A 24,976-nucleotide genomic window follows, 5' to 3' on the forward strand; every position below is an offset into this window, starting at 1 on the left:
CATGTAAGGGGATTTTAAAGAATAAGCATAAGCTTTAACATGATAAAAAGGTAACATACTTACCTCCTCTCGACTCGCTCGCTAAGCTCAACTCAAGAATTAGATACTCAACTCAAGTCTCTAAAATTTTGATCATAATCTAAAGGGTAATTGTGCATTTTCCCTCTGTTTGGGGATGAATACTGGTGATGTACTAATGTTTGCCTTGAGATTTTATAAACATATAAAAACTTTATTTCAGAATCAGAAAAGTTACTAAGTTTGGGAAGCATTGCATCGATTATGTTAGGATTGACGAAACATTTTATTATGAATGAGGCACGCCAAGTCATACTTGTATGAGACATTGTTTAATTGACAAATAGACATTGATAGGACCCATTTGCCATTTGTCCTTCACAAGGTGACAATGACATTTTTTAAGTCCCCTCCTTCATTTTTTTTGTTTAAGTTGTATTCAATCTATTTGTGTTTTTATTTTTTAAAATACTTTTTTCTTTTTTAAGGTTACCTTAACCAACTTTATTTTTGTTTTTTATCTAATTAGTTTATGTTTTTATCTATTTAGTAATTTTGTGATTTAATTTTTATGATCATTATATAAGTTTTTACTTTACTTTTCTAATATTATTTTTTCTATCTATGTTTAAATTCATATTACATAGGGAAAATGCACAAGTACCCCCCAGACTATGACCGAAATTCAAGAGACACACCTTAACTAAACTAAGGTCCTATTACCCCTTGAACTTTTTTTTTAATTTTGTGCACCTTTTTTACTTACATGACATCCAAATATCTCCCACGCACATCAATACACTACAAATTGTTTTCCTATGAGTGGCCTCAATGGCCGCGTCTCCAGTAGGCTATTGACAGGTTATACATATTTGTTGTACAAAACAAATAGTTTTCCCATTTAAATGCCTCTTTCTCTTTCAATATAACTGAATTATTTTATTTTTCTGTGTTTCAGCGTTTGAAGGAGACATTCTTCGTTGACGATCGAATCCATTGATTGGTGCTGCTGTTATCTTTGGAATATTTTAAATTTCTGGCTTGGTGCTTTTAGTTTTAATAGATTTCTGGTTAAGTTATTGTGCTTGTGGACAAGTAATTCAATAGATTTTACTTAGAGTAATTTGATCAGGCATGGTATTTTTAATAAGTTAGCCAGTAATTCAATACATTTTGCTTCTGCTTGGGGATGTACTGATGTCTTTTTTATATTTATAGACTTTTGAATTCTCCATATATTTTCTTTTCTCGTACATAAATTTTGTTTATGCCTGGAAAACTCAAAAAAAAATTCTAATGTTCCCTGAAAATCTCTGAGAATTAGAAAATTAGAACGTAATTCTCCAACCCAAATGAAGTTAGATTATGCAATCACTATAATAAAAGTTAGTTCGCATTACCCTAAGGATTTACGCGGTGATATAATATAGTTAAATCCCCATGTAATTTGATCACATGCGAATTTTCTCGCAAAATTAAATTCCATGGAAAAGCCTTCGTAGATAACTCTTACCAGCAAATTTATACGAGCTCGAGGTAATTTACCTGGGGAATTTGTAATATCCTTAGGTGTTTTACTTGCGGATTTATCCACACTAACCATAAAAAAGTCTTGCAATTTTTTTAACAAAATTTCGTGTTAAAACAAAATTTCTTGCTGATTTTCGTAGAAATATTTCCCAAGGGATATCCCCAAGTAAATTCATAGGAGTTTGGAGGTGAAATTTTTCGAAATGGAAGGAAAATAATTTCTTGCGAATATACATGAAAATATTGCTCAAGATATTATCCTATCAAAAGAAACCCACAAGAACCAACAAAAAAAACAATTCACCTTATATCACTTTCATTCAACAAAAAACGATTTCATAATTCCTATGAAAAGAACGATTTCATAATTCCTATGAAAAGAAACTTGCAAGATCAATACTTTTTGATTCTTAAATAGGCAAAAACACAATACAACTCAAAATTCCATTTTGAAATTTGAAACTCCAAAGAGAAAAAGGACAAACATAACGTTGAAGAATCGTAAATGACATACAAATATCATTCCTCATACTTTTCGTTCATTAGTACCCCTGCATTCCAAAAAGCAGTGCATATTTACCTCTCACTATAACGGAAAACTTATTTGGTACACGTGACACAATCCTACGGAGGAACCTGGTTTGACCAATTAATTAAATTCATATTTTAAATTCCACTTAACCCACCCGTATAACCCATCCATAAACCTAAAAAATCCCCAATTCCTCACACCTAAACTCACACAAACAAACCAAATAACCAAAAAATTTCTCGTTTCTCCTTTATCTCAACATACCAAGTTCATAATTAATTCATCTTTATTTTCGTTTATTCTTCGTGTTCCGGTTGATTCTTCGTTAATGTTCTTCTTTTTTAGTTAGTTATTTAATGATTATGCGACAATCAGAGAAATCAAGAAAAATATTAGGCGACCAACTATTTTAATTCAGCTAAACCTAAACCCAGAATGTATGATTTTTTCTACAATTGATAACCTTAACCATACAACACAAGATCAGTGGTAAACGAGAATGATTTTGTTTTGGCTACGAAAACAACTAAAAAAATGCATATTAACAAAAAAAGTGAATATTTGATTACGTTAAAAAATAAAGAGAATTAGGGGAAGGGATTTGGGGAAAATTAGGGGAATGGATTAACGGGAAGAGTGAGAGCTGACTATTGTGCTTGCAAAGAGGTCTGAATTGATGTCGAAGATGGCGACGTGCAAATTGAAATGTGTATATGATCTTGGAAGAAATATTAATGAAGAGAAATGTTTGATTAGGAACTGACAGAGTTGGATTTGGTGTCCTGCAGCTTCAGTTTTGCTGTCGTGAACAGTAGCTGCGAAATTGGTGATTTTGCTCCTTTAGTTCTCCAGATTTGGTGCAATCTTATTTTTTTGTTGCTCGTTGTTTGACACTTGCTTTGTGGCCAATTTTGGAGAAAAATATTGTAACTCTTGGTGATTATAGTGGAGCTTTTGGTCCCGTGGTTTTTTACTCTTCACATCGAAGGGTTTTCCACATAAATCTTGGTGTCTTGTGTGATTGGTTTATTATTGCCTTGTTATATTTGTTTGGTTGAATTACTTGCTGCCTTACTGTCATATTGCTTGTGGTTGTTTATCTTCTCTTGGTTCAAATCGAGAAGCGAAAGTATAGACTTGGGTATTCTTCCGCTGTTATCCTGTTAGACATTCTTTATTAGTGCCTTGTCTTTCCCAAAAAGAAAGGGATTTAAGATCCATTACAATAAGCATTAACATGAATCACATAAACCAGGTTGTACAGTTGGAAGTAAATCAAACTCAATGTTAAGATAGATTTTATAACTACAAGTCATGTATATTTGAGAGAAAAGGATTTTTCTGAAGGGTTTTTAGATAGGTTATTTGTGTGGATAATGGATGTATTAGGTGGGTTAAATGGGTAATGGACGGGTATTTAAATTTCGGGTTAATTATTTGGTCAAATCAGGTTGAGCCGTAGGATTCCCACCATTACCAAATAAGTCTTCTGTTATAGCGAGGGGTAAATGTACACTTTTTTTGGACGACAGGGCACTAATGAAGAAAAAGTATGATGGAGGGTATCTGTACATCATATATGATAATTCGAGGGAATATTTGTCATTTTTTCCCAACTTTAAAAGACAAGACATCAGAAACTTTTTACTTTACAACATTAGTCTTTTAAAACAAAATCTTACCAAATACTCAACATTGAACTCAAATTTTGAAACACCATTTTCAAAACTCAAACAAAAAATACTCGGGTTTGATAACGGGAGGTGCGAAATGGTAAATTCATGAAACATTCTAAAAATGGCCAACCAGGTCATTACAAAACTTGAGGGGTATATCCGAATCTTTTCTCTTTATTTTTAAATCTATTTTTTCTTAATAACAATTTGTATTGGAACATGTTTATTCTATATCATTCGAAAAGATTAAGAAGTACAAACATTTCTTGTTTTATTAAAAATAATTTGTTGTTATCGAGATGAAATTAGTAATGGGGTTACACATCTACATTAATCCCTAAAATGTTCATGTTGGTGTAATGACCCTAGAGGTCATTTTTGATAATTTTGAACTATTCATTGACTTTAGTTAATTATTTGTGGACAATTGACTTAATTGATAGTTAATGGACTAAAGTATCTTTTATTTAAGATCTTATACCATTTGTTCCATATAATAAAATTAAGTTAGTAAAATTTACCACTTAAATACCTAATTACTTTAATTAAAAACAAAAAGGAGATAAGAGAAAAAGGGAAAGAAATTAACCTGCATCAAGTGGCGGCTGTCGGGGAGACTATCCACTTCACGATCAGGTAACAAAAATAATTTCTTCTTTATGAAATTGAAAGATGGATCAAATTCAAATGGTAGTTATAATTATTATAATAATGAGAGGAAAAGGTAAGAAGGTAACAACATTCAGAATTCAATTTACTATATATATATATATATATATATTATATTTTTCTTTGCGGTGACTTAGAATTGGAGCAAATTGACTTTTGTGCATTTTTTTAATCATTATGGCCAATTGATGGCTATGTAATCGTCATAATAACTAAAGGCATTCATTTATATTTTGAATGCAGTGATCTTCCGTAAAAAAAAATTTTGTTAGAGCTTAGTTTAATTTTTACAATTTTTAATATATATAGAAATTTTAATGTAGTGAGTCAAGGTGTTAAATATTGGTATATTATATTATAGAAAATTTGTATGATTGTATTATTTGGAAAAGTTATAACTTAATGTCATACTTAAAATTTAGAAAATATAAGATTTGACCTATTGACCGGAATCAAGATTTGGGAACTTTGTTATGCACTTGAGTGAGTTTTGAATCTAAGATAGACATATAGGTATTGTTAGTTTCAAAAATCTTATCATGGTTACTTATTTGAATAGATTGTTTTGAGTTGGAAGTTCAACAAAAAGGGAAGACTCAAGTTCCGAAGTGATTGTTCTACTATTTGAGGCAAGTGGATTTCTAAACCCTTGTTAAGCGTATGAAATTCGTGTATTTCCTTTTGTAGTGTTGAGAATGACTTGGAGACTTGTTACTTATTTGTTGGTGTTGTATTCCTTGTTGTTTATTGCGCTTTGTTATCAAAATGGTTATCTCCTCATTTTCATTGAGCATGTCATTTGCATTGTATCTGAGACATGGATGTGGTAAGAGGATGTACCATTTCGAGGGTCGTATCGCGCGCCGCGATGGATATTATATTTCGAGGGACGTATTACGCGCCGCAAAGGTTACTATTATCGAGGGTCGTGCCGTGCGCGCGACAGATGCATGGATTTATATGTCCCCCATGGGTCCCGGACTGAGAGACAGCAGGTGTGTATCGTTAAGAAAGACATGCATCATTATACTTGACATTGCATCTCATGGCATTGCACATTTTATTATTTATGAACTTGAACACATGTTTTGCTGATCTTGTGATTGTTTCTCTGTGAAGCTTGTGACTGTTGAATATTGAGTTGTTATTGAGAATGTGTAAACTGATAGAGTGTGGTTATTGAGTTGTGTGTTTGGTAAACTGTAAACGGATAGGCTGTAGCGTGGAGGTTTAGATAGGGTGTAAGGAGTACCCGTATTTTGTTCACCTAACTTGTGTTTAGAGGTTTGCTTGTTGGGTACCACGTGGTTTGGTACTCACCCCTTGCTTCTACAAATTTTTATAGGTTACGAGCCCGGATCTTCATGATACTTGTCATTCTTTTTGTTTCCGAGGCATCTTGTGGAGGGTTGTGAGGTAGCTGTTTGTCATCTCAGCGAACTTTCCTACTCCAGTTTATGACTTTATGACAACTTCATGTTAGACTTCTATTTTATTGCAATTCTAATATTTACATTAGAGGCTTGTGCACGTGACAACCTGGTTTTGGGAATTGAATTAATATGACTTGGTTTTCACAATAGAAATTGTTGTTGGATTGTCATTTACTTCCGCACTTTGTTAGATATTGGGTTTTAGGCTGACTTGTCTTGGTGGGATAAGATGAGTACCATCACACTCATTTTTGGGTTGTGACAAAAATGGTATCAGAGCCCCAGGTTCATAGATCTCACGTGTATACAAGCCGAGTCTACATAGAGTCTCAAGGATCAGTACGGAGACGTCTGTACTTATCTCTGAGAGGCTACGATGATCACTAGGAAACTTTCTTTTGTTCATTCTTTCTCATCGTGCGTAGTTACCTTCGTTAGTACTGAGTTGTTGTATATTCTTTTGACAGATGACGAGGACTAGAACTAATGTTACTGGTGGTAGAGTGGAGGCACTTCCCGAGGCAGTTGTTGAGGCCCCAGCTAGGGGTAGGGGTAGATCTCGTGCTAGAGGTCGTGCTAGTAGTACGACAGTAGCCAGAGGTCGTGGACGTGGAGCAGCACCAGTGATAGGTCGTGCTAGAGAGGTCTCTACAGAACCTCAGATTGATGACAGGGAGGACCACGTTTCTCTAGATCCTGTAGTCACACCTTTGCTTCAGGATACACTATTGAAGGTGTTAAGTGTGCTAGAGGGCTTTTCTCAAGGTGGTGGGGCAACTACCACACCACATGACTCTCGTACTAGAGAGGGGGCTCAGACCCAAGAGCAACAACAAGCTCCAGTTTTTCAGGGTGCGGTGGGGCAACTACCAGTAGATCCCGCGGTTCAGAATGATGTTGCACCAGCAGTTGGGGGTTAAGTTGCATCGATGGTTGTTCTGACAGAGGATGAGCAGCGTAGGTATGAGAGATTTCGAAAGATGGACCCACCTCAGTTTCAGGGTGGGAAGAGTGAGGACGCTCATGAGTTTCTAACTACCTGCCGAGAGTTACTAGAGGTGGTTGGATTAGCTGAGTCACATGGGGTTCTATATGCTACACTACAGCTTCGTGGACCAGCGAGATACTAGTGGAGGACTTATTCGGGGGGGTTTGCCAGTTGGATCTCCTCCAGTGACTTGGAAGCAGTTTGCTAGTGCATTCCAAGATCGTTTTATCCCATGGAGCATGAGAGAGGAGAGTCGCTTGAGGTTTGAGAGTCTGAGACAGGATGGTTTATCGGTTATAGAGTATGAGGCACGTTTTTGCCAGTTGTATAGGAATGCATTGGCCATTATTCCAAATGAGACAGAGAGGATCCGCAGATTTTTGAGGGGATTGACTTTCTCTATCAGGTCAGCTGTGTTTCGGGCATCTAGGTAGGGGACTTCTTTCCAGTCCATTGTGAGCGCCGCCAAAGAGGCGGAATTAATGGAGAGAGATGATCTTGGGGACCCTAAAAGAGCTCGTATATCAGGTCAGTTTCAGGGTGCCTCATCTGGAGGTAGGGGATCACAGAGAATGAGTGGTTCTTTTCAGCAGCGGGGACCTATTCATGCATCTATGCCGACATTTCAGGCTTTCCAGACATCTAGGGGTTCTTATGAACCGGTTCAGGGCTCGTACGGTTCACAGCAGCGACCTACAGGGAGAGGAAATTATAGTGGGTATTCAGGGTCCACACAACAGTTCCCAAGTTAGAAATTTTGTTCTACTTGTGGAGATCCCGATCATCTAATGCGGCAGTGTACTTCACAAAGGGGTCGTGGTGGGCCTCGACCTAATTCTTCATTCCAGACTAGACCACCAGGACCACAGGGTAGAGGTCGTGGCAGAGTTCAGTCAGGTAGAGGTGATAGAGTTTCTAGTAGTGGTGTTGCAGCTCAGCAGAGTGGGGGTAGAGGTACCACCCAGGATGGAGGTGGACGATGAGGCCACTGCTATGCTTTCCCCTGGAGACCTGAGGCGGAGACCTCTGATGCTGTTATTACAGGTATTATCCAAGTATGCCATCGACCTGTGTTTGTGTTGTTTGATCAAGGTTCTACATTCTCTTATGTGTCTACGTATTTTGCTGCTAAATTTGATATGATATGTGATAGCATGACTGTACCTATTCGTGTTTCTACACCCGTGGGCAAGCCATTAGTGGTGGATCGAGTGTATCGATCCTGTCTTGTTTCTTTGGCTGGGTATGACACTTGGGTAGACTTAATCGTTCTGGGGATGGTAGACTTTGATGTGATCTTGGGTATGGATTGGCTTTCTCCTTATCACGCTGTCCTTGATTGTAATGCTAAGACTGTGACTTTAGCAATGCCTGGTGTTTCGAGGGTTGAGTGGAAGAGTGTTAGTGGCTCTTATCCTTGCAAGGTTATCGCTTTTATTCGTGCTCAGAGAATGGTGGAGAGGGGGTGTTTGTCTTACTTAGCGTTTATTCGGGATACTTGTGTTGAACCACCTCCCATGGACTCTGTTCCCGTGGTTCAGGAGTTTCTCGATGTATTTCCTTCTGATCTTCCAGGTGTTCCTCCCGATAGGGATATCGATTTTGCTATTGATTTGGAGTCGGGCACTAAGCTTATTTCTATCCCTCCATACCGTATGGCTCCAGCAGAGTTGAAAGAATTGAAGGATCAGTTGCAGGATTTATTGAGTAAGGGCTTTATTCGCCCTAGTGTATCACCTTGGGGTGCCCCTGTATTGTTTGTGAAGAAGAAGGATGGGACTATGAGAATGTGTATTGATTACAGACAGTTGAACAAGGTAACAGTGAAGAATAAGTATCCTCTTCCGCGTATTGATGACTTATTTGATCAGTTACAGGGAGCATCATTGTTCTCTAATATTGATTTGAGGTCTGGGTATCATCAGTTGAAGATTAGGGCATCAGATATCCCTAAGACAGCTTTTCGAACTCGGTATGGGTATTATGAGTTGATGTCCTTCGGATTGACTAATGCCCCTGCAGCATTCATGGAGTTGATGTATGGGGTGTTTCGACCATACCTTGATTCTTTTGTGAGTTTTCATCGATGATATCTTGGTTTACTCCAAGACTAAGGAGGACCATGTCCAACACTTGAGGATTGTACTTCAGAGGTTGAGAGAAGAGAAGTTGTATGTCAAGTTCTCAAAGTGTAAGTTCCGGCTTACTTCTGTTGCATTCTTAGGACATGTGGTGTCTAAGGAGGCTATTAGAGTAGATCCGGCCAAGATTGAGGCAGTTAGAGGCTGGACGCGACCTACTTCACCTGCTGAGATTAGGAGTTTTGTGGGATTGGCAGGCTATTATCGACGATTTGTTCAGAGTTTCTCTACTGTTGCAGCTCCATTGACTAGATTGACTCGACATGATGTGAGTTTTCAGTGGTCTGATGAGTGTGAGGAGAGCTTTCAAAAGCTAAGGACTTTGTTGACTTCTGCTCCTGTGTTGACTCTACCTGAGGAGGGTGTAGACTTTACTGTGTATTGTGATGCTTCAGAAGTTTGTTTGGGTGGTGTGTTGATGCAGAAGGGGAAAGTGATTGCTTATGCTTCTAGGCAGTTGAAATCCCATGAGAAGAACTACCCTACTCATGATTTGGAGTTGGCGGCTGTGGTATTTGTACTTAAGTTATGGCGTCATTATTTGTATGGAGTGCATTGTGAGATCTTCACTGATCATCAGAGTCTTCAGTATATCTTTAGCCAGAGGGATTTGAACTTGAGGCAACGAAGATGGCTTGAGTTGCTGAAGGACTATGATGTGACCATTCTGTATCATCCGGGGAAGGCCAATGTTGTTGCCGATGCTTTGAGTAGGAAGACTCATAGCATGGGGAGTCTTGCATCTCTTAGTGTTGAGGAGAGACCATTGGCTATAAATGTTCAATTGTTAGCTAACAGTCTTGTCTGATTACAGATCTCAGAGGAGAGTGATGCGATGATTGCTTTTATTGAGGCTCGATCTTCTTTAGTCGAGCAGATTCGTGCACACCAGCTTGATGATGAAAAATTATGTCTCATTCGAGACAAAGTATTGAGAGGGGAAGCTGAGGAGGCTGTCCTTGATTCTGATGGTGTCTTGAGGATCGGAGGCAGGATTTGTGTGCCCAAGACAGGCGATTTGATTAGATTGATCCTTGAGGAGGCCCATTATTCTCGATATTCTATCCATCCGGGAGCGGCAAAAATGTATCATGATCTGAGTCAGCATTACTGGTGGTGTAGGATGAAGAGAGATATTACAGACTTTGTTTTGAGGTGTTTGACTTGCCAGCAGGTCAAGTGTGAGCACCAGCGGCCTGGGGGTGTATCTCAAAGGATGCCTATTCCTACTTGGAAGTGGGAGCGGATTACTATGGACTTTGTTGTGGGTTTTCCTATCACAGTGGGTGGTTATGACTCTATTTGGATTGTTGTTGATAGGCTGACCAAGTCTGCCCACTTCATCCCGGTTCGGGTGAAGTATACGGCAGAAAAGTTAGCCGAGCTATATATCAGTCAGATTGTGCGACTACATGGAGTTCCGATTTCTATCATATCAGATCGGGGTTCATTATTTACTTCTCATTTCTGGAAGGCATTACAACATGGTCTGGGCACTTAGTTAGATATGAGTACGGCATTTCACCCTCAAACAGATGGTCAATCTGAGCGGAACATTCAGGTATTGGAAGATATGCTTCGAGCGTGTGTGATCGATTTTGGTGCTAGATGGGATCAACATTTACCATTAGCGGAGTTTGCCTATAACAATAGTTATCACTCTAGTATCCAGATGGCCCCATTTGAGGCGTTGTATGGAAGACGGTGTAGGACTCCGATTGGTTGGTTTGTTTCGGCAGAGATGGACTCTTTGGATACAGACTTGCTTAGAGATGCTATGGAGCAAGTCTGTATGATTCAGTATAGATTATTGACAACTCAGAGTCGACAGAAGAGTTATGCAGATCGGAGAGTTAGAGCCTTGGTGTTTATGGAGGGTGATTATGTTTGGCTCTGAGTATCACCCATAAAGAGTGTGATGAGGTTTGGAAAGAAGGGCAAGCTTAACCCTAGGTTCATTGGACCTTTTGAGATTTTGAGCCGAGTGGGAGAGGTGGCCTATAAGTTGGCCTTGCCACCTAGTTTGTCGGCAGTTCATCCTGTTTTCCATGTCTCTATGCTTCAGAAGTATATTTCGGATGAATCTCATGTGATTTCACTCGATTCTGTGGAGATGGGTCCAGACTTGACATTTGAGGAGGAGCCTATAGCTATTTTGGATAGGCAGCTTCGAAAGCTTAGGACCAAGGAGATTGCTTCAGTGAAGGTGCAATGGAAGCACCGATCAGTGGGAGAGGCAACTTGGGAGACTGAGTCAGACATGCTTGCCAGATATCCTCAACTTTTTGAAGCTTAAGGTACTTTCTTTCACTTTGTGTTCGAGGAAGAACATGATTTTTAGTGGTGGATAATGTAATGACCCCAGAAGTCATTTTCGATAATCTTGAACTATTCATTGACTTTAGTTAATTATTTGTGAAAAATTGACTTAATTGATAGTTAATGGACTAAAGTATCTTTTATTTAAGATCTTATACCATTTGTTCCATATAATAAAATTAAGTTAGTGAAATTTACCACTTAAATACCTAATTACTTTAATTAAAAACAAAAAGGAGATAAGAGAAAAAGGGAAAGAATTAACCTGCATCGAGTGGCGGCTGGCGGGGAGACTACCCACTTCACGATCAGGTAACAAAAATAATTTCTTCTTTATGCAATTGAAATATGGATCAAATTCAAATGGTAGTTATATTTATTATAATAATGAGAGGAAAAGGTAAGAAGGTAACAAATTTACTATATATTATATATATATTATATTTTTGTTTGCAGTCACTTAGAATTGGAGCAAATTGACTTTCGTGCATTTTTTTTATCATTATGGCCAATTGATGGCTATGTAATCATCATAATAACTAAAGGCATTCATTTATATTTTGAATGCAGTGGTCGTCCGTAAAAAAAAATTTATTAGGGCTTAGTTTAATTTTTACAATTTTTAATATATATAGAAATTTTAATGTAGTGAGTCAAGGTGTTAAATATTGGTATATTATATTATAGAAAATTTGTATGATTGTATTATTTGGAAAAGTTATAACTTAATGTCATACTTGAAATTTAGAAAATATACGATTTGACCTATTGACCGGAATCAAGATTTGGGAACTTTGTTACGCCCTTGAGTGAGTTTCGGGTCTAAGATAGATATATAGGTATTGTTAGTTTCAAAAATCTTATCGTGGTTACTTATTTGAATAGATTGTTTTGAGTTGGAAGTTCAACAAAAAGGGAAGACTCAAGTTCCGAAGTGATTGTTCTACTATTTGAGGCAAGTGGATTTCTAAACCCTTGTTAAGCGTATGAAATTCGTGTATTTCCTTTTGTAGTGTTGAGAATGACTTGGAGACTTGTTTCTTATTTGTTGGTGTTGTATTCCTTGTTGTTTATTGTGCTTTGTTATCAAAATGGTTATCTCCTCATTTTCATTGAGCATGTCATTTGCATTGTATCTGAGACATGGATGTGGTAAGAGGATGTACCATTTTGAGGGTCGTATCGCGCGCCGCGATGGATATTATATTTCGAGGGACGTATCGCGCGCCGCGAAGGTTACTATTATCGAGGGTCGTGTCGTGCGCGCGACAGATGCATGGACAGATATGTCCCCCATGGGTCCCGGACTGAGAGACAGCGCGTGTGTATCGTTAAGAAAGACATGCATCATTATACTTGATATTGCATCTCATGGAATTGGAAATTTTATTATTAATGAACTTGAACACGTGTTTTGCTGATCTTGTGATTGTTTCTCTGTGAAGCTTGTGACTGTTGAATATTGAGTTGTTATTGAGAATGTGTAAACTGATAGAGTGTGGTTATTGAGTTGTGTGTTTGGTAAACTATAAACTGTTAGGCTGTAGCATGGAGGTTTAGATAGGGTGTAAGGAGTACCCATATTTTGTTCACCTAACTTGTGTTTAGAGGTTTGCTTGTTGGGTACCGCGTGGTTTGGTACTCACCCCTTGCTTTTACAAATTTTTGTAGGTTACGAGCCCGGATCCTCGTGATACTTGTCATTCTTTTCGTTTCCGAGGCATCTTGTGGAGGGTTGTGAGGTAGTTGTTTGTCATCTCAGCCAACTTTCCTACTCCAGTTTATGACTTCGTTTTTACTTGAAAGACAACTTCATGTTAGACTTCTATTTTATTTCAACTCTAATATTTACATTAGAGGCTTGTGCACGTGACAACCTGGTTTTGGGGATTGAATTAATATGACTTGGTTTTCACAATAGAAATTGTTGTTGGATTGTCATTTACTTCCGCACTTTATTAGATATTGGGTTTTAGGCTGACTTGTCTTGGTGGGATAAGACGAGCGCCATCACACTCATTTTTGGGTCGTGACAAAAATGGTATCAGAGCCCCAGGTTCATAGGTCCCACATGTATACAAGCCGAGTCTACGTAGAGTCTCAAGGATCAGTACGGAGACGTCTGTACTTATCTCTGAGAGGCTACGATGATCACTAGGAAACTTTCTTTTGTTCATTATTTCTCATCGTGCGTAGTTACCTCCGTTAGTACTAAGTTGTTGTATACTCTTTTGACAGATGACGAGGACTAGAACTAATGTTACTGGCAGAGGGGAGGCACTTCCCGAGGCAATTGTTGAGGCACCAGCTAGGGGTAGGGGTAGATCTCGAGCTCGAGGTCGTGCTAGTAGTACGACAGTAGCCAGAGGTCGTGGACGTGGAGTAGCACCAGTGATAGGTCGTACTAGAGAGGTCTCTACAGAACCTCAGATTGATGACAGGGAGGACAAGGTTCCTCCAGATCCTGTAGTCACACCTTTGCTTCAGGATACACTATTGAAGGTGTTAAGTGTGCTAGAGTGTTTTTCTCAGGGTGGTGGGGTGACTACCACACCACATGACACTCGTACTAGAGAGGGGGCTCAGACCCAAGAGCAATAACAAGCTCCAGTTTTTCAGGGTGCGGTGGGGCAACTACCAGTAGATTCCGCGGTTCAGAATGATGTTGCACCAGCAGTTGGGGGTCAAGTTGCATAGATGGTTGTTCTGACAGAGGATGAGCAGCGTAGGTATGAGAGATTTCGAAAGATGGACCCACCTCAGTTTCAGGGTGGGAAGAGCGAGGACGCTCATGAGTTTCTAACTACCTGCTGAGAGTTACTAGAGGTGGTTGGATTAGCTGAGTCACATAGGGTTCGATATGCTACACTACAGCTTCGTGGACCAGCGAGATACTGGTGGAGGACTTATTTGGGGGGTTTGCCAGTTGGATCTCCTCCAGTGACTTGGAAGCAGTTTGCTAGTGCATTCCAAGATCGTTTTATCCCATGGAGCGTGAGAGAGGAGAGTCGCTTGAGGTTTGAGAGTCTGAGACAGGATGGTTTATCGGTTACAGAGTATAAGGCGCGTTTTTGCCAGTTGTCTAGGAATGCGTTGGCCATTGTTCCATATAAGACAGAGAGGATTCGCAGATTTGTGAGGGGATTGACTTTCTCTATCAGGTTAGCTGTGTTTCGGGCATCTAGGGAGAGGACTTCTTTCCAGTCCATTGTGAGTGCCGCCAAAGAGATGAAATTGATGGAGAGAGATGAGTTTGGGGACCCTAAAAGAGCTCGTATATCAGGTCAGTTTCAGGGTGCCTCATCTGGAGGTAGGGGATCACAGAGAGTGAGTGGTTCTTTTCAGCAGCGGGGACCTATTCATGCATCTATGCCGACATTTCAGGCTGGCCAGACATCTAAGGGTTCTTATGAACCGGTTTAGGGCTCGTACGGTTCATAGCAGCGACCTACAGGGCGAGGAAATTATAGTGGGTTTTCAGGGTCCACACAATAGTTCCCAAGTCAGAAATTTTTTTTTACTTGTGGAGATCCCGATCATCTAATGCGGTAGTGTACTTCACAAAGGGGTCGTGGTGGGACTCGAACTAATTTTTCATTCCAGACTAGACCACCAACACCACAGGGTAGAGGTCGTGGTAGAGTTCAGTCAGGTAGAGGTGATAGAGTTTCTAGTATTGGTGTTACAGCTCAACAGAGTGGGGGTAGAGGTACCACCCAGGATGAAGGTGGACGAGGAGGCCACTGCTATGCTTTCCCCCGGAGACCTAAGGCGGAGACCTCTGATGTTGTTATTACAGATATTATCCCAGTATGCCATCGACCTGCGTCTGTGTTGTTTGATCCAGGTTCTACATTCTCTTATGTGTCTACCTATTTTGCTGCTAAATTTGATATGATATGTGATAGCATGACTGTACCTATTCGTGTTTCTACACCCGTGGGCAAGCCCTTAGTAGTGGATCGAGTGTATCGATCCTGTCTTGTTTCTTTGGCTGGGTATGACACTTGGGTAGACTTAATCATTCTGGGGATGGTAGACTTTGATGTTATCTTGGGTATGGATTGGCTTTCTCCTTATCACGCTGTCCTTGATTGTAATGCTAAGACTGTGACTTTAGCAATGCCTGGTGTTTCGAGGGTTGAGTGGAAGAGTGTTAGTGGCTTTTATCCTAGCAAGGTTATCTCTTTTATTTGTGCTCAGAGAATGGTGGAGAGGGGGTGTTTGTCTTACTTAGCGTTTATTCGGGATACTTGTGTTGAACCACCTCCCATGGACTCTGTTCCCATGGTTCAGGAGTTTCTCGATGTATTTCCTTCTGATCTTCCAGGTGTTCCTCCCGATAGGGATATCGATTTTGCTATTGATTTGGAGCCGGGAACTAATCTTATTTCTATCCCTCCATACCGTATGGCTCCTGCAGAGTTGAAAGAATCGAAGGATCAGCTGCAGGATTTATTGAGTAAGGGTTTTATTCGCCCTAGTGTATCACCTTGAGGTGCCCCTGTATTGTTTGTGAAGAAGAAGGATGGGACTATGAGAATGTGTATTGATTACAGACAGTTGAACAAGGTAACAGTGAATAATAAGTATCCTCTTCCGCGTATTAATGACTTATTTGATCAGTTACAAGGAGAACAAAATTCCATTCTGAGACTTGAAACTCCAAGGACAACGAAAACCTTTTTTCTTTAAAACAACATTAGCCTTTTAAACTCAAATTTTACCAAATTCTCAACTTAAAACTCAAAGTTTGAAACCATTTTTCAAAACCCAAACACAAAATACGCGGGGTCGATAACGGGAGGAAAAAATGGTAAATTCAAGAAATATTAAAAAAAATGACCGACCAGGTCATTACCAAAGTTGAGGCGTATATCAAATCATTTTCCCTTTATTTTTGAAATACATTCTTTTCCTAATAACCATTTTTATTGGAACATGTATATCCTATATCGATTCAAAAAAGATTAAGAAATACAAATATTCTCTATTTTATTAGAATTGTTTTTTGCGGTTATCGAAATGAAATTAGTAATGCAATTATTGATCTATATTATTAGCTAAAATGTAAATGTTGTTATTTTATTTTAATTGGTAAAAGATATTAAAAGGAACAAATGTTATTTTCTACTAATGTATTAATTAAAGTAATTTTAAAGGAAAATAAACAAGAATAAAATCCTATAAAAGTAATAGTTTTATTAGAAATAACAAAGAGCAACTTACATAAATAACTACATTTATAGGGTTAATGAATACCAATAGCTATAATTATGTTATTTGCAATAAATGACTACAATTTATATCATGTTTTTGTTGTATCTTTGTATTGTTTTTTTTTGTTTTTTTAATTTATACATTAATACATCTTTAAGTACAACAAACTAAATAAGGAATTGACTCTAAAAATATCTCACTATCCTTACATTAAATCATACAATGAGCAACTTCCCATAATTAACTTAATAACTAAAAACATACTTATTTAAAGACATATCAGATCATATTCTTTATCAGGTCAATAAAAATTGTGATATATCATACTAAACTATGGATATTCAACTTATGATAGAGCAACAATAAAAGATGCATTATATGGAGAACTCTTATATATATATATATATATATATATATATATATATATATATATATATATATATATATATATATATATATATATATATATATATGTGGGAGTTTTTCTAACCAAGAACCATCACTATAAGCTATGTGATGATACAATGCAACTTCTACGGAAGGGACCTACCTGGAGCTTAGGGGGTTCACCCGAACCCCTCATCAAAATTACAATGCATATATAAGGTAGACTTAAGAATTTTAGTGTGTAGATAGTAAAATGAAGCCCCTCAACAACCAAAAGAAGAGCGTGAGTCGCTGGAAAAGGGGGTTCATTTCTGAACTGCACATTTCGAGTTCGATTCTCGATGTGTGCAAGAAGATTTAACATTTTTTTTATTTTAAAAGGCTGAGATGGGCTGAGCTTTCTGCTTAGAATACCCAATAAAAGGCCTCGCCATTTGTGGATTCAATCTAAAACTATATTATTTTCTTTTATTTCTATTTTTTCTTTTTATGTTATATATTTTTCTGATTTTTCTTTATTTAAATTTACTAGCCACATTTTTCATATTTTTATCTTTAATTCTTCTTATTTATATTGCTTATTTTGTTTCTACGTAACTCTCTTCTCATTTACTAACTTAAAGAAACAGTCTGAGAAAATGATGAATTGTTATTAAATTTAAAATTGAATTAGAAAACTATTATATGAAATAAAGTAAATTAAGATCAATTGAATCGAAAACTTGAAAAGTTGTGAATATTCTTTTAATAAAATCTATTTAATTGATTTTTTTCTTAATTCCATTGTATCTCTTTCTTACAATTATCAAGTCAGTTATTAAGAGATTAAAACTAAACTAAATTTATTTTATTGATTCAAAATTTATTTTTTTAACAAATGAATAACCTAGTAAATTGAATTAAATGAACTAAAAAATCGACGATGTCATTTATTAATCTTAGGATATGCACTATAATATTAGTAACTTGGTCTTTACACCTTTCTAATGAATCTTGATTATTTTAAAGTAACATGTGTATGATCATATGCGCACTAATTCAAAATTTTGAAAAAAAAAATCTCAAAATTAGAATACTGCAAAATTAAAGGAAAGACATTAGAAAATCTAAATGCTCCATGGATCAGGGTAAAAATAGGAAAAACTTAAACATAACATGACAATATAAGTTAAATTTATCAGATTAATATTAAAATTTTCCTCCTATGCCACTTGGTTTTTCATCTTGTAACTTTTACGTGTTTGTTTTTTTATACTTCGAACCCACTCAATAAAAATTCTAGATCCGCCCATGCTAACAGAACTCTCGTATAACTTGCCGGACTATAAAACCTCACAACTATACTTGTATTCCCTAATCAACTTTTTACCTTCGATTTACTACTTATATATATGTAGATATAATTGTATTCGTAATCAATATTTTAACTTGTGCTTATATAACAATACAAGTATCTATGTATATAAATATGGATACATTATACAAAAAATGCAAAAAAAGATACAATTTGTAAGTACAAACTGTATAAGTATGAATATACTGGACAAACGAGCGGAAAAAATACAACTTTTGGGTATCAAACTGTATAAGTACGAGTTAAATATGCAATTTAAAGATACCAGATGGATACAAAAATACAAAAAAATTTATTTTAGTGATGTAAAGTATCTTGAATTTGAATGAATTTGGGGGGGGGGGGGGGGGAAACAGAAAATATGTAATGTATGAATATTGATGAATTTATTTTTTGATGATGGTAAACATGAAAAAAAAATCACAAATGTGCCTTCCATAATTTATTAGGCATTCAATTATAATTACTTTTCTATTTAATATTTATTTATTACAATATATATATATATATATATATATATATATATATATAGAGAGAGAGAGAGAGAGAGAGAGAGAGTGAGAGAGAGAGAGAGAGAGAGTCTAATTATATCCATATAACATGAAAAAAATAAAACATAGCTATTTTTCTTAAATATATATAGATGTCATATTATGAAGTTATTCCATTAAAATATGGTCAAAAAGAAAAGAAATGGTACATTTATTATGAAAATAGCATTATTAGATTAAACTGTTGACAATAAGAACATCTTTAGATCAAATTATTAACTTATGACTAACTGATTTTATTAATTATATTTCATTTATAGTCGTACTTCATTAAATGCAGAAAGTGTTAGAGATTTAAATTATAGGAAAATTGTCAAATCCAACTAATCATCAGTTACTTTATATTTATATTATTTAGCTAAAATAAAATTACAGATAGTTGTAACAATAGTGTTATTTAATACTTTGTATTGATGATTTTGCTATAAAAAGGTGTTTCATTTCCACCTTTTACACAAAACTCTTCAAAATCAACTATTCCCAGATCTTTGTAAGTAGTATTAGAATGAGTAGTAGGCAACGCAAAAAGTTTTTTTCTGAGGAAATCATAATAAAAATACTGAATGGTCTGCCTTTGAAATCGCTAGCAAGGTGTTCAAGCGTATCAAAGAACTGGCGAAAGTACGTTGCTGAAATTTACCGTTCTCGTCTCCAATGGCCCAAACCCTACCTATTTGGCTTCTTTTGTGTAGAGAAACGTTTGCAAAGCCGTTTCTTTTTCTCATCCAAGGAATCACCACTGTTAATTGGTAATAGTTTGGATGAGTCTATCGATTTTATCAGTGAAAGAGTTTACATTGTTGCCTCTTCTAATGGGTTCCTCCTCTGCAATAAGCTTAGAAGTAGACAAAGGGTTTATTATGTCTATAATCCTGTCACAAGGCAGCGTTTTGATCTCTCAAGAACTGAAATGCCTTTGAAGGATCCATATGTTGGATTTATAGTAAAGGAGACCGATGAGTCTGTCTCATTTACTATAGTTCGTTATGAAGTAACTTCTCCAGTAAGTAGGATGAAGTTTCGGTTCCAGTATAGTTTAACAATTGAAAGTTACTCTTCAGAGACTAAAGAGTGGACTGCTAATTCGTTAATTGAGGATGTACCTTTTCCATTGTACCCTTCTAGGGATGAGATTTCGTCATCCTCGGCCGGTGTATTCGATAGAGTATTCTTTTGGCTAGATAATTATGGACAATGGATGACTGTTTATGATAGTGTAAACGAGGATTTTCGGGCTTTGGAATTGCCTGAACGGAGGACGGTGATCTATCCTGGTTATTGTTGCCTTGGATTATCAGGCGGGAAAATCTGTTTAGCATCGACTGGTTGGACAACCATCACTTGTTGGCAACTCAACAATTTTCCAAGTCGAGATGCAGTATGGGCTAGGAAGTACACTGTCAATGTTGCATCTGTAGTTGAGAAATGTGAACAAGATTTTGGACTTGGAGGAGGTAGTTCTCTTGCTAGGGAGCTTCGGAACATGATTTTTCATCCAGCTCTTTCGCACATGTTGTATTTGCAAATAAGAAGCATGGTTATTTCATATGATTTGGAAACAAATACTGCTGAATTTGTTTATGATTTTGGAGAAGCTTGGCGGAAGACAATACACTACAAATTGTTTTCCTATGAGTGGCCTCAATGGCCGCGTCTCCAGTAGGCTATCGACAGGTATTACGTATTTGTTGTACAAAACAAATAGTTTTCCCATTTAAATGCCTCTTTCTCTTTCAATATAACTGAATTATATTTTATTTTTCTGTGTTTCAGTGTTTGAAGGAGATGTTCTTCGTTGACGATCGAATCCATTGATTGGTGTTGCTGTTATCTTTGGAATATTTTAAATTTCTGGCTTGGTGCTTTTAGTTTTTATAGATTTCTGCTTAAGTTGTTGTGCTTGTGGACAAGTAATTCAATAGATTTTACTTAGAGTAATTTGATCAGGCATGGTATTGAATAAGCTAGCCAGTAATTCAATACATTTTGCTTCTGCTTGAGGATGCACTGATGTCTTTTTTATATTTATAGACTTTTGAATTCTCCATATATTTTCTTTTCTCGTACATAAATTTTGTTTATGCCTGGAAAACTCCAAAAACATCTCTAATGTTCCCTGAAAATCTCTGAGAATTAGAAAATTAGAACGTAATTCTCCAACCCAAATGAAGTTAGATTATGCAATCACTATAATAAAAGTTTCCATTACCCTAAGGATTTACGCGGGGATATAATATAGTAAAATCCCCATGTAATTTGATTACATGCGAATTTTCTCGCAAAATTAAATTCAATGGAAAAGCCTTCGTAGATAACTCTTACCAGCAAATTTATACGAGCTCGAGGTAATTTACCTGGGGAATTTGTAAAATCCTCAGGTGTTTTACTTGCGGATTTATCCACACTAACCATAAAAAAAGTCTTGCAATTTTTTTAACAAAATTTCGTGTAAAAATAAAATTTCTTGCTGATTTTCGTAGAAATATTTCCCAAGGGAGATCCCCAAGTAAATTCATACGAGTTTGGAGGTGAAATTTTTCAAAACGGAAGGAAAATAATTTCTTGCGAATATACATGAAAATATTGCTCAAGATATTCTCCTATTAAAAGAAACCCACAAGAACCAACAAAAAAAACAATTCACCTTATATCACTTTCATTCAACAAAAACCAATTTCATAATTCCTATGAAAAGAAACTCGCAAGATCAATACTTTATGATTCTTAAATAGGCAAAAACACAATACAACTCAAAATTCCATTTTGAAATTTGAAACTCCAAAGAGAAAAAGGACAAACATAACGTTGAAGAATCGTAAATGACATACAAATATCATTCGTCATACTTTTCGTTCATTAGTACCCCTGCATTCCAAAAAGCAGTGCACATTTACCTCTCACTATAACAGAAAACTTATTTGGTACACGTGACACAATCCTACGGAGGAACCTGGTTTGACCAATTAATTAAACCCATATTTTAAATTCCACTTAACCCACCCGTATAACTAATCCATAAACCTAAAAAATCCCCAATTCCTCACACCTAAACTCACACAAACAAACCAAATAACCAAAAAAATTCTCATTCCTCCTTTTATCTCGACATACCAAGTTTATCATCAATTCATCTTTATTTTTGTTTATTCTTCGTGTTCCGGTTGATTCTTCGTTAATGTTCTTCTTTTTTTAGTTAGTTATTTATTGATTATGCGACAATCAGAGAGATCAAGAAAAATATTAGGCGACCAACTATTTTAATTCAGCTAAACCTAAACCCAGAATGTATAATTTTTTCTACAATTGATAACCTTAACCATACAACACAAGATCAGCGGTAAACGAGAATGATTTGTTTTGGCTACGAAAACAAATAAAAAATGCATATTAACAAAAAAAGTGAATATTTGATTTCGTTAAAAAATAAAGAGAATTAGGGGAAGGGATTTGGGGAAAATTAGGGGAATGGATTAAGGGGAAGAGTGAGAGCTGACCATTGTGTGTGAAAAGAGGTCTGAATTGATGTCGAAGATGGCGACCTGCAAATTGAAATGTGTATATGATCTTGGAAGAAAGATTAATGAAGAGAAATATTGGGTTATGGGCCTTTTTTCTCCTTCCTACGTGGATAAATAAAAACCCAATTTTGACCAACCCATTTTTGCCCATAGGCCCATTTTTATGAGGCAAATATAAGCCTATTTAGTTCTTATTTTCATATACACAGAGAGTTTTTTCAGCAGCCAAAAAGAGAGTAAGAGAGCAGTTTTCGCAGTCAAAATTCAACCCTAGCAGCTAACTTCAAATTGCGATTCCCGCTTCGTTTCTTATCCGATTGAGCTGATTTTTGGACAGTATATTATATTCATCTCAATCTTTGATTAGGAACTGACAGAGTTGGATTCGGTGTCCTGCCGCTTCAGTTTTGCTATCGTGAACAGTAGCTGCGAAATTGGTGATTTTGCTCTTTTAGTTCTCTAGATTTGGTGCAATATTATTTTGTTTGATACTTGTTTTGTGGACAATTTTGGAGAACAATATTGTAACTCTTGGTGATTATAGTGGAGCTTTTGGTCCCGTGGTTTTTTACTCTTCACATCGAAGGGTTTTCAACATAAATCTTGGTGTCTTGTGTGATTGGTTTATTATTGCCTTGTTATATTTGTTTGGTTGAATTACTTGCTGCCTTACTATCATATTGCTTGTGGTTTTTTGTCTCTCTTGGTTCAAATCAAGAAGGAAAAGTATAGACTTGGGTATTCTTCCGCTGTTATCCTGTCAGACATTCTTTATTAGTGTCTTGTCTTTCCCAAAAAGAAAGGGATTTAAGACCCATTACAATAAGCATTAACATGAATCACATAAACCAGGTTGTACATCTGGAAGTAAATCAAACTCAATGTTAAGATAGATTTTACAACTACAAGTCATGTATATTTGAGAGAAAAGGATTTTTCTGAACGGTTTTTAGATAGGTTATTTATGTGGATAATGGATGTATTGGGTGGGTTAAATGGGTAATGGACGGGTATTTAAATTTCGGGTTAATTATTTGGTCAAATCAGGTTGAGCCGTAGGATTTCCACCGGTTCCAAATAAGTCTTCTGTTATAGCGAGGCGTAAATGTGCACTCTTTTTGGACGACAGGGGCACTAATGAAGAAAAAGTATGATGGAGGGTATCTGTACATCATATATGATAATTCGAGGGAATATTTGTCATGTTTTCCCAACTTTAAAAGACAAGACATCAGAAACTTTTTATTTTACAACATTAGCCTTTTAAAACAAAATCTTACCAAATACTCAACACTGAACTCAAAGTTTGAAACACCCTTTTCAAAACTCAAACAGAAAATACTCGGGGTTGATAACGGGAGGGGCGAAATGGTAAATTCACGAAACATTCCAAAAATGGCCAACCAGATCATTACAAAACTTGAGGGGTATATCAGAGTATTTTCTCTTTATTTTTAAATCTATTTTTTCTTAATAACAATTTGTATTGGAACATGTTTATTCTATATCATTCGAAAAGATTAAGAAGTACAAACATTTTTTGTTTTATTAAAAATAATTTGTTGTTATCGAGATGAAATTAGTAATGGGGTTACGCATCTACATTAATCCCTAAAATGTTCATGTTGGTATTCTATTTTAATTGATAAATGAGATTAAAAAGTAAAAAATGTTATTTTCTACTTATATATTAGTTAAAGTTATTTTAAAAGAAAATAAACAAGAATAAGATTCTTTAAAAGTAATATATTTATTAGAAATAAAATATATTCAAAATGAAAAGAAATAATACATTTAGTAAGAAAAGAGAATTCTGACACATAAAATAACAATAGGGACATTTTTTTTAACAAACTATGGTAGGGGCATTATTAGACCAAATTATTAACGGCACGGATATCTTTAGAGCAAAGTATTTAATTATTATATTTATGTTAAACTTCACATACTTCAAAGGTTTTTATTTGACCCTTTATAACTAATATTAGAGAATTGTAGGGACTAATTGATTTTAAAAAAATATTTCTCATATGTAGTCATAATTTATTAAAGGGAAAAGGGTCTGATATACCCCTCAACTTTGTCATTTAGAGCTGATATACCCCTCGTTATAAAAGTGGCTCATATATACCCTAACTTGTAAACAAATGGCCCACATATACCCTTTTCCTCTAACGGAAATGAAAAAAATAATAATTTTAATCTAAATTTTTATTATTTTTTTCTAAAAAATATAATCCCATATGAGTAAATTTAATCCTTGTCAAACATATTTTTTTGACTTTTTTTTTTGTTTTAGTGACTAATTTATAATTATTATTTTGATAATCAAATTTATTTATGTTTCACTAATATTCTTGTAAAACTTATCATAGATGACCAAATTTTTTCTTCGAATACAAAATTAAATTACAATACACAAAAAAAATAGTTTAAATTTTTTTTCTTTAAACTAAGGAATGAAAGAAAAAACAAAATAAGAATAAGAAACTCAAATAATTATAATAAAAGAAGTCAAAAAATAATTTATGTATGAACAAAATTTAAATATACCTTGAACTTTGATAAAAGAATCATATATACCCCTAAATAATTTTTAAAAAAAAATTAGAAGTAATAAATATAAATTTAAAACTAATT

At 35.9% G+C, this 24,976-nt stretch overlaps 2 protein-coding genes across 2 annotated transcripts; both read left to right on the plus strand.

The window, feature by feature from the left end:
* Positions 1-10,659: 10,659 nt before the first annotated feature.
* On the plus strand, positions 10,660-11,283 carry LOC138340493 (uncharacterized). The gene is made up of 2 exons (XM_069292219.1): positions 10,660-10,839; positions 11,053-11,283. Exons 1-2 carry the CDS (start codon positions 10,660-10,662, stop codon positions 11,281-11,283), a joined length of 411 nt encoding a protein of 136 aa, XP_069148320.1.
* Positions 11,284-19,323: 8,040 nt separating this feature from the next.
* Positions 19,324-20,481, plus strand: LOC138340494 (F-box protein At3g26010-like). The gene has a single exon (XM_069292220.1). It carries the CDS (start codon positions 19,324-19,326, stop codon positions 20,479-20,481), a length of 1,158 nt encoding a protein of 385 aa, XP_069148321.1.
* The last annotated feature ends 4,495 nt before the right edge of the window (positions 20,482-24,976 follow it).

This window comes from Solanum lycopersicum, chromosome 12 (assembly GCF_036512215.1).
Source record: "Solanum lycopersicum chromosome 12, SLM_r2.1".
In the NCBI taxonomy this organism is placed as follows: domain Eukaryota; kingdom Viridiplantae; phylum Streptophyta; class Magnoliopsida; order Solanales; family Solanaceae; genus Solanum; species Solanum lycopersicum.